Source organism: Phoenix dactylifera, chromosome 17 (genome assembly GCF_051530095.1).
Source record: "Phoenix dactylifera cultivar Ajwa chromosome 17, Ajwa_hap1_PhDact_Kaust_v1.1, whole genome shotgun sequence".
Taxonomy (NCBI): Eukaryota; Viridiplantae; Streptophyta; class Magnoliopsida; order Arecales; family Arecaceae; genus Phoenix; species Phoenix dactylifera.
Window position 1 is genome coordinate 17,043,396 of NC_143206.1, and position 9,725 is coordinate 17,053,120.

The 9,725-nt window shown below is 45.2% G+C and overlaps 1 protein-coding gene across 1 annotated transcript; it reads right to left on the bottom strand.

The window, feature by feature from the left end:
* Positions 1 to 2,090: 2,090 nt before the first annotated feature.
* Positions 2,091 to 6,304, bottom strand: LOC103706750 (importin subunit beta-1-like). The gene is made up of 3 exons (XM_026804522.3): positions 5,994 to 6,304; positions 2,690 to 5,118; positions 2,091 to 2,617 (listed from the first exon to the last, which is right to left on the bottom strand). Exons 2-3 carry the CDS (start codon positions 5,107 to 5,109, stop codon positions 2,419 to 2,421), a joined length of 2,619 nt encoding a protein of 872 aa, XP_026660323.2. The 5' UTR covers positions 5,110 to 5,118; positions 5,994 to 6,304; the 3' UTR covers positions 2,091 to 2,418.
* Between the last annotated feature and the right edge of the window lie 3,421 nt (positions 6,305 to 9,725).

Below are 9,725 nucleotides of genomic sequence, written 5' to 3' on the forward strand. Positions count from 1 at the left end.
TGGCTGACGTTTGTCGTGCTGTCCAGGGTGGAGGGCAATTGGGGGTGGATCTCGGCTGGATCTAACGATTTGGGCTGCACCCCAGAGTAGCCTTATTCCTCTGGAAGGTTGTCTGGAGCAGGCTACTGATGAGATTGCTGCTGTGCGAGAGGGGGATGGGTATCCACCTCAGTGCCCGAGGTGTCAGACTGATGAGTCGTTGGACCATGCTATCTTCCAATGCCACCAAGCTAGGATGATCTGGATGATGGCAAGTTTCCCATGGACTTATGGCACCACATGGCGGCCTTTCTTCAGGTTCTTCAATGCTTAGCGACGGCCTTGCAGTCCAGACCGGAGGTAGTGCAGGCGACCTATATTGCCTATTAGATCTGGTTAGCGAGGAATACATGGACCTTTGGCGAGAGGAGCCCCACACTCAGGGCGACAGTGGAGAGGGCGCGGATGCTGGCAGTGGAGGCCTCTCAGACGATCTGATCGGATAGACCTTTGACAGCTCGGAACATCTGGAGATCTATAACTGCTTGTAGAGCGCCTCGTATGGTGTTTTTCACCTGGAAGCGTCCACCTTCGAGTTTCCTCAAGGTCAATTTCGATGGATGCATCTTGCAGAGTGGCAGGTGTGGAGGTGCGGGCTTCGTTGTCGGGTGTCTAGATTCTAGGATGATTGTGGCTGGAGGCTGCCACTTGTTCGATACCTCGGTGTCAGCAACGAAGTTGAGAATGGCTTGGTCGGGATTGAGCTATGTTTGGCGTGCTTTACTGGGGCAAGAGGTCCTCCTGGAGGGCGACTCTGCGACCGTCATTGGGTGATCTTACAGGCATCGGGTGGGATTGGCGATTACCACCCACTACTGAGAGACATTCGAGCTATGATTTATGACGGGTTGGTGATTCAAGCGAGACATGTGTTCAGGGAGGCCAATGGGACCGCGGATTGGATGGCTTCCTTTGTTGCCAACTACTCTAGGGACCATCTATGGGTGGACGAGGCGGAGTTGCTTAAAACTTTTCGTAATGTATTACTTTTTGATTTTTTTTTTATGTATCCGTACATGTTATGTATGATACCTCCGTTTTAGAAAAAGAAAAAAGAGAGTAAAAAAAAATGGCGTCTTTCTATGAAAAATAGAAAAATAAGAACCGTCAAAAAAAAAACAATTGACGGAGCGCAGGTTCAAACTAGGGACCCTGTGTGCGAGACGAGCATGGTACCGGCACGTAGACACAACAAACAAATTTGGCTACATTTTTTTAGACTATAAAAGAACAGAATGTAATAAAAAATTGCCCAGTTTCCTGTAATTTTCCACTCTCTCCAAAACGAGTTTTTCTAATCATTAGTTGTGCTCTCACGTGAGTCCCCCACCACCCTTGGAGCCATCGACAATAGGTGATTGCTTCGCGCCACCGGACCATTGGCTTTCCAGCCAGCAAACGGTGCTTTGATAACTCACTAGTGAGGACCCGCCTGCACTGCGACATTTTAATTTCCGAGTCTGTTATTTGCGCACCTGTCTTCGCGATTTAAGGAGACTCATAATGTGAGATTTTTTTTTATTACTTGTTCTGGCAGGAAAACCAATATTTCAGTCCTCCCTGTCAACCATGGCTGGTGCAGCATGTTCTGAAATTTTTTTGAGGATTAACATTTGAAAATAATTCACCATCCTTCAATGTTTTAAGTAGAAAAGAGACGATTTGTTCATTAGATTTTATAGAATTGAACATAAAGAGCAGAAAATCCTTTCCTAGATCTTGCAATATCAACCATTGATTTAACTTTGTGTTTTGGATTATCAATGACAAGTACACCTCTGTCAAAAGCCCACCTGCTATAGAGCACCCCAGCATCAAGTCTCCAACGGCTAATCCTGCAAGTGTAGGTTTTCGTATAACCCTGATGACTTTTCTGATTCATCTCCAAGTAAACAGCTGAGTATTGGGTTTGGGGTTACTTAAATATTGCAAGATGAAACGAAAAGGCAAATAGTCAATCATAAGATTTACATGTAATTTGAAAGGCACATGCATTCCTTGCTTTCAGTAGGAACCCAGGTATCTACTGTAATTTGTATGCCACAAAAATATTTGATCCTAGAAGAACGAAATCAAAATCTTTACTAACAAATGATACATGGTTTGTATCCAATGAATTGGACAGCTACTACATTCCAAATGACTGATCGCCACAAAGTAGTGGATGCAATAGTTAAACAACACACTCAAGAACCACAGCCATCACTATTAACCCTTTTAAGTGGCAAAACATTGCCACTCTATAAGGTCCAAAAAAACCGAACAGCTATCAAAAAACAACACCCTAAGACCTTGAGACGACTTCTGTGATCTGAAAGACTATGGTATTGAGTATAACCAGGAAATGGACCAGCATCTTACTGCAAAATAGGCTCCACCTCAGGAAACCAACACTCGCGCAATCATCCCTTTAGTCCAAGTTGCAGTCTCCTTCAACTGGTCATCATCAGACTGAAGGCACTCCCCCAAGAAATCAATGTAGAAAGTGCAGTCTTTGAACAAGACCTTTGTGTTTGGACCGAGTGTATCAGCAAGATCACCCATCGCAGCAACTGCAGCTTTAGTCACTCCCTCATCCCTGAGAAACAGTCAAAATGATTGCTACATATTATAGAAACCCGAAACAAAATTGTGTTTTAGCACTGCATACCTGTTCATATCTCTGAAGACTACTTCAGTGAACTGCAACAGATGGTTTGCATAAGGTATCATCAGCTCTGCCTTGGAATTCTTGAATCCCTGAAGTATACCAGAGTAGGCCTCAAAAATGCCTCGTCTAAGCTGATTCCCGTAATCCAGCATATCCTCGTCACTAGCATCCAGATGTGCACAGAGCTCTGCAGCTCCTTCAAGCATTGGCAATGCATAGGGAACATATTTCTCAAAATGCTCGCCAATTGCAAGGGCAATATCACCAAAGCATGAGAATATAGGAGGCTTGACAGATCGATGGAGCATGGAATTAGAGAGGTCCTTAAGAAGTTGACTCATAATACCATCACAAAAGGGAAGAACCCTTTCATCCAGGGCACGGCAGATGTCACCAACCACCCCAACTGAGATGGAGCAGACTTGATACTCCTCAAAATTTTGCAAGCCCATTTCTAGATACTTATAGAACTCAGGCATGTACTTGGCAAATTCCGGCCCGGTAGCATAAGCAAGGGCCCCAATAGCAAGCATTGCTTCCTCATGTACAGTAGAACTGCGGCAAGCAAAGACTCGAAGGAACAAGATCATCATCTGATCAGCAGACTGAAGAATTATGGATTTTGTCTCATCCGAGCCACTCAGCTTCTGAACTATTACTTGAATAACACCACATAGCAGGGCTTGCAGATCACTTTGTCTTTCCCGGTCATCTGAGGACACTATTTCGAGCTCTAGAGTCCGGCTTAATCTGTTCATAATTTCATGAAGTAGATGGGCTATCATGTTTGAAGTTTCTGATATATTAGTGGATCTAACTATCTCATTCAAAGTCTCATATGCAGAAGATCGAAGCCTAGAATTATTAGTATCTGCACGATCAGCTGTAGAAAGGAGAGCTGAAATAATGTCACCAAGAAAAGGTGTGAACACTGACAAATTTGCCCCTGAATCCTCATAACCCTGGGCAAGAAAATAAATGGCTCCACAAACCTTCTCAGCCACATTGGGGATATCTCTGATACTTTCTAACAACACAGACATGATACGAGGAAGGTTTGCTGGAGTTATTACTGGGTAAGCACTACTCGTAGAATGCAATATTTCAAAAATCCTTCCAAGAGTCCAGGCTGTCGTGTCCTTGACATGACTATTTTGGTCTTTCATTGCATTGAGCAAGAAATCCAGGCCAGCATGAACCAGTGGTGTGAGCTTTTCAAGGGATGGACCTTCAAGAATAGACCCAAATGCAAAAGTGGCAGCCTCACGGCTGCGCCAATCACTCTTTGTTATGTTACTCTCGACAAAAGGCATCACAAGGGGCACAACAGCATCCCCGACGGTCCTTGCAACAAGTCCAAGGCACGTCCCACCAGCCATGGACAGATTCCAGATACCATCATCTTGGTCCTGATCCTCCTCTTGCTTCAGCAGTGTTTCTAACAGCATCGGTACTAACACAGGAAGAGCCTTTTCAATAAAATGAGAATGAACAGAAGAGTTCCCCTCATCAGCTCCGCCATACTCGTCTTGGAGTTCAATCTCTTCATCACAGACAGAACTCCAGAATTCAACAGCTTGCAGAGCAACAGGCTCCTCATCTCCACTCACAGCATTAGAGGTCAAAGTGAACAATGCCTGCATGTATGGCTCAAGAATCTCATAATACATAGAGGCTATAGCAACAAGGCACTCAAAGGCTGCCTGTCTGATCTCCAGCTCTTTAGATACAGCGGTCTCACAGACAACTTTCATGATGAAATTCCTCTCCATCTCATTCTCAAAGTTAGTCTGAGCAAATTGAAGAGCATTGTACAGTGCTCTGACAGCAGCAAGTCGGACTTCAAAGTTATGCTCTGTCTGATTCATACCCTGAACAACAGCAGTTAGAACAGCATTCACTTGTTCCTGCTCCAAGTCCTGAGGAGATACCTCCTCGCAGATATACCCCAGTGCCTCCAAGGTTGCTTGTTTCAGAGGAGCAGGTGCCTGCTGCTGGGTCATGTTGTTTAATAACTGCCCGATGAGTTCCTGCCATTCCCGCCTGGGGATCTCGATAGAAGCAACCTTGGCAATCACTTGCGACGAGGTGTGCCGTGCTTCCGGTACAGATGATCCAAGAGTCCTTAATAAAGATTCCTTGATTTGGATTTTGATAGAAGAGATCACACTGACCCATCGCTGAGTAAGTTCTTCTTTTCTAATTGAGTCCTTTGCATCTAAGGAATTCTTAAGGATAATGCCAGCAAGCCTTCGAGATTCCGGAGGCTTTTGGTCATTTGAGAGCTCAACAGATAATGAAAGGAGGAAATGGGGAAGATTCTGTTCCTGAAACTGCTTGAGGTTTTCCTCTGCAGCAGTTCGAATCTGCCCATCGGGAGATTGGGCAGATAACAAAATCTGGGTAATCTCCATTGCCATTTCACAAAACTACAAAATAATACAGGAACTCTGATTATGGAAACTAAAATTAGCAAAACTCAAATGCATGGTATCTAATTTGCAGAAAACCTACTGATAATTCTTATTGGAAGCATTTATCATATTTTACTAACTTACTTGAAAAAGATTCATAAATGACAAAATCAAGCAAAAGCATGGAATTTTCGTAGGCCACTTTCATGTTCTATAACTGTGATATGGAATTTCACAACCAAAAGCATATTGAAATTTTCCCAAAATCAAGCAATATGAAATATCCGCAAGGACGGAAATCAATGATATAAATGACAAAATCAGGAGAAGATATTTCCCTTGTCCAGGAAAAAAGACCTCTATTGCATGAGCCTTTGACAGTTTCGGATAAAAATACCCACTTTATTATTAAAATAAAATGGTGAGGCAAAAAGAAGGAGAAAGAAGGCACATTGGTGATTCGCAGGATCTTAACGCTAAAAAAAGGGAAGGCGACGGTAAAATTAAAAGGACAGAACTCTTACTGCCAAGGGCACGAATGATGCCCAGAAAGGAGAAAGAGAACTTATGAAACCAAAACCCTAAACCCCAAACCCTACCATCACACTAGAGCCAAACGCTCCTAAAAAGCAGATACCAGAATCTAAAATAACAATGCCCAAGACCATCTTAAGATAAAATAATACAAAAAAAGTAACTTAATCCAGAAAATAACACCAGATTGATCAAAGACGGAAATGAATCACATGTCAATAGCCGGTACCTTAGCATACAGAAAAGGAAAACATAAAAACCCCTAGAAATCGAAGAAATAAACGAAAGTACGGATGAACCCGTATCAGATCTAGGACAAAACTGAAAATCCTGGATCAGAGAGTCGAGAGCAATACCTCGGATTGGGATCTCCGAAGCGACGAAGTTCCTCCTCCTCCTCCGCCGGCGAATCGAAGGAAGAAGCGATTTAGGGTTTCGCACCTCTCGGCTCGGCGCACGGGCTCTAAGGAGGAGAAGGATGGGGCTGCGACTGAGATCGAAGAGTCGGGGACGATTTTATAAGGGATTTTTGGCCATTTCGAATGGGTCGGAAAAGCGGGAGGCTGTCGTGTGGGAGTCGGAAACCCTAATTTTTTGAAATCTGCCAGGTCGCACGTGATTCGAGGCTATTTAGGCATGGAAGGTGTTTGACTTACTGGGCCTGTTTGGAATTTTCATAGTGGGTCTGCTGAAGCGGCCCATATAGCGCACACGCATATCTATGTATATATATATATATATATCCGTCAATACATACATATGCATGCATGCATATGTATGCACGTATATATATACATACATACATATATATACATACATGTTATACATTTTTTTATACGTATTGTGTATACACAAGCACATGCATACATATGTACATACATATTGACATGATACATTAACAGGGCATGAGTTAATTATTCTTTTATTTTTAAAAAATATGGAGATGTTTCGAAGTTCTGCAGGTTTTGGCTTGGTGTTTCTCACTAAGCTGTTCCCAATAGAGGTTAGTCATATGTTCTTCAGAAATCTAGCTCCTTTTGCCCAAAACAGATAATGAACTTTTATTTCTAGTGAATGGTTTTTGCTTTCAGATTAACTATTGTTACACATTGAAGCAATCCAAGCATGATTAGGCAACGACAGGTGTACAGATGAACTCCTCTTCCCCATTGTAGTATTGTTTTGGCTTGCAAATGGTTATGCTGAGATGTATACTACTGATGAGAGCGCACAATTATGTTGTTTGCCGTGTTCCTTGATTATTTGATGTGGTGGGCCGACAGAAAAATAAGCTGAACCCTTCTGTTCCTAAACACTCTTATTAGTTTATATTGCAGAATGTAATTAAAAGAAATATTAGAGGCAATAAAAGATCTTTTTTCTTCGTAACAACGGTGATGCTGACTATTTTTATTTTATTTTTTTGCTGAAATGGATGATTTATACAATCTTAATATAAATACATCAAAAAAAGTTAAAATACAGCATATCTTGGAGTGCACTAGACAGCTCACTCCTTCTCAACCCTAAAGATGTTTCCAGAGTGATTGGTCACGTATGAGGCCACCCAGTTTGCAGCCCTGTTGGCCTCTCTGTAGATATGCATAGCCTGAAAGGCCATCCCATCATAGACCATGGCTTGGATGTTTCGGATTACGAAGTGGCACTCTTCCACACCGCCAGCAGCCTGCTGAACCCATCCAATGAGCGCACTGCACTAGCTTGCAGCACATAGTGACTATATTCAATTTATGGTTTTCTTTGCCATAGTCAATTGTTCCCTCATACTGTCAATATTTCACGGGGGATGCATTGTTACCTTCCATAGGCCCCAAGTCTTGTACTCGTAGAATTCAGATTGGTGATGCGGTGTTATCAATTCAAAATATCGTTCACCTGATTATCTTTCATGTAAGTTTTAGTTTTCCATAGCGACCCTTCCTGTCGAAAATAATCGACCAATCGTCCACTGAATTGCAGATGCTGCTCCTACAACCGGAATTGGCATGTCCATGCGGAGCATAGCTTGGTTGGCTCCTGATGGATGATGAAGCATGCACAGAAGCAGGATGGTGCGGACACCAGTGCCAGGTCAGCCGGTCGCCACAGGATCCAGCCAGCTCAGCGGGTCCCAGCCGATTCAGCCACCTGATTTTATTTTAGATTGATTTATTTTATGTTGATTGGGTTTATTTGCATATTGTCATTTGGGTTTATTTGCATATTGTCATTTTAGGAGCTTTTTGGAATTATTTTATTTGTAGGGGTTATTTGTTATTTTGTGACCCTATATATATGGGTCCATCCTCATGTTTAGGGTTTAATGAATTAATGCAAGAAAATTAGCCTTCTTCTTCTTCCTCCTCCTCTCCTCTTTTCTTCTTCTTCCCCTCTTCTTCTCCTCTTTCACGCTGCCTTCCGTCCCTTACATCCGTCCTGCATCAGCTCTGGTATCAGAGCAGGCCGGCTTTGCCCCTGCTGTCAAGGCCTCGATCCAGTTTATCATAGCCACGTTTCAAAATTTTCTGGCTACTGTAGCATTGGTCTCACGCGAGGGCTCAGACTTCTTCCTCAGCCGAGAAAGAGCCCGTTCCCTTCTTCTGAAGCCGTGCGGCCAAGTTTCCCTCAGTGGCTGTCCCGAGCGAAACAGACATCACAGGGAAGCAGCATTGAAATTAAAAAAAAAAAAAATGTTTTGGGCGTCTTCTGAAGATTCCCTGTTCCCTCTCCTCTGCTGTCGTTCCCGTTTCTTCTTCCGAAGCCGAACTCCCAAGCCTTCTGAGGAAAAGAAGGGAAAAGCCCCGTTGCCATCTCCCGTCGTCCGGATCTGAGGAGAGAAGCCGAGCGCTGGTGTCCGCCCTCATCGCCACTTGCCAGCCGCAGGACCTCGCCGGACGACTCCGCGTCCCACGCGGCGCGTTGCCACAAAACCCGGTAACCACCTGCACCCTTCCTCTTCCCCCCAAACTTCCACGACGAAGCCGGGCCATTAGCGGGTTACCGAAGTGGGTGCGCCCGCTAACCCGAATTCGGTCGGGTTAAAAAAAAAAAAAAAAACGCACGTGACTGCACGTGCTTGTTGAGAAAAAAAAAAGAAAAAAAAGAAAAGAAAAGAAATAAAAAAAAAGAGAGAAAAAAAGGAAAATACCTGTCATCTTCTTCATCCGTCGCCGCGTCCGCCGTGCCTCCAGCGTCGCTACGCCATCGCCGCTTCCACCGTGCCCCTTCGTCTCCCCGCAGCACCGCTTCACCTTCATCCGTGGCCGCCATCGTCCCGCCGACGAACACCGCCACCGAGCATCCCACCCGAGCTCCTCCGCCCGTGCCGCTCCGCCTTCGCCGCCTCCGCCCGTGCCGCTCCGCCTTCGCCGCCTCCGCCCGTGCCGTTCCGCCTTCACCGCCTCCGCCTGTGCCGCCTCCTGCCGCCGCCGAGATCCGCCATCGCCTGAGCCCCATCTTCTCCCTCCCCACCGAGCCGCGCCGCCTTGCCGTCGCCGTCCCCGCCGCTCCCGCAACCGCTCGATTGCCACCACCGCTGCCTCCTTCCCCTCCTTGCTTCACCGCTGCCCCCCTCTGATCGCACGCCGCAAAACCACCGCCTCCACCACCACTCCACCGCCTTCCCCCCACTCACCCCACTCCCTCCCTCTTTTATTTCATCATGGGATGTTGAAACCCTCTTCACACCACCTCAGGCTCATTTCGCCCCCCCTCCTCTTCCTTCACGGGCCGACTCCACGCACCCTACCACCCTCCTTCCTCATCGGGCCCAAACCACCCGCACACCCCTCTCAAAGCCCACCCTGCTTTCTCTGCTGCGGGCCCCTAACCTGCAGGCCTTTTGGGCCCAATTTCAACAGGCCCTTTCTTGCGCAAGCCCACCAACCAGAATTGATCGTCGCCCCAACCCAGGTCAGGTTTCTTCCTTACTGCAAATTTTATTTGTTTATCTAAATTTAGAATTAATTAACTCTTAAGTGCTCTATTGATATTGCTTCCTGAAAATTCAACACATCCATTCCAAACAACACCAAAATCCTAGTAGTAGCCTATCTTTGTTATTAATTGTAGAGCTATCTAAGCTTTGG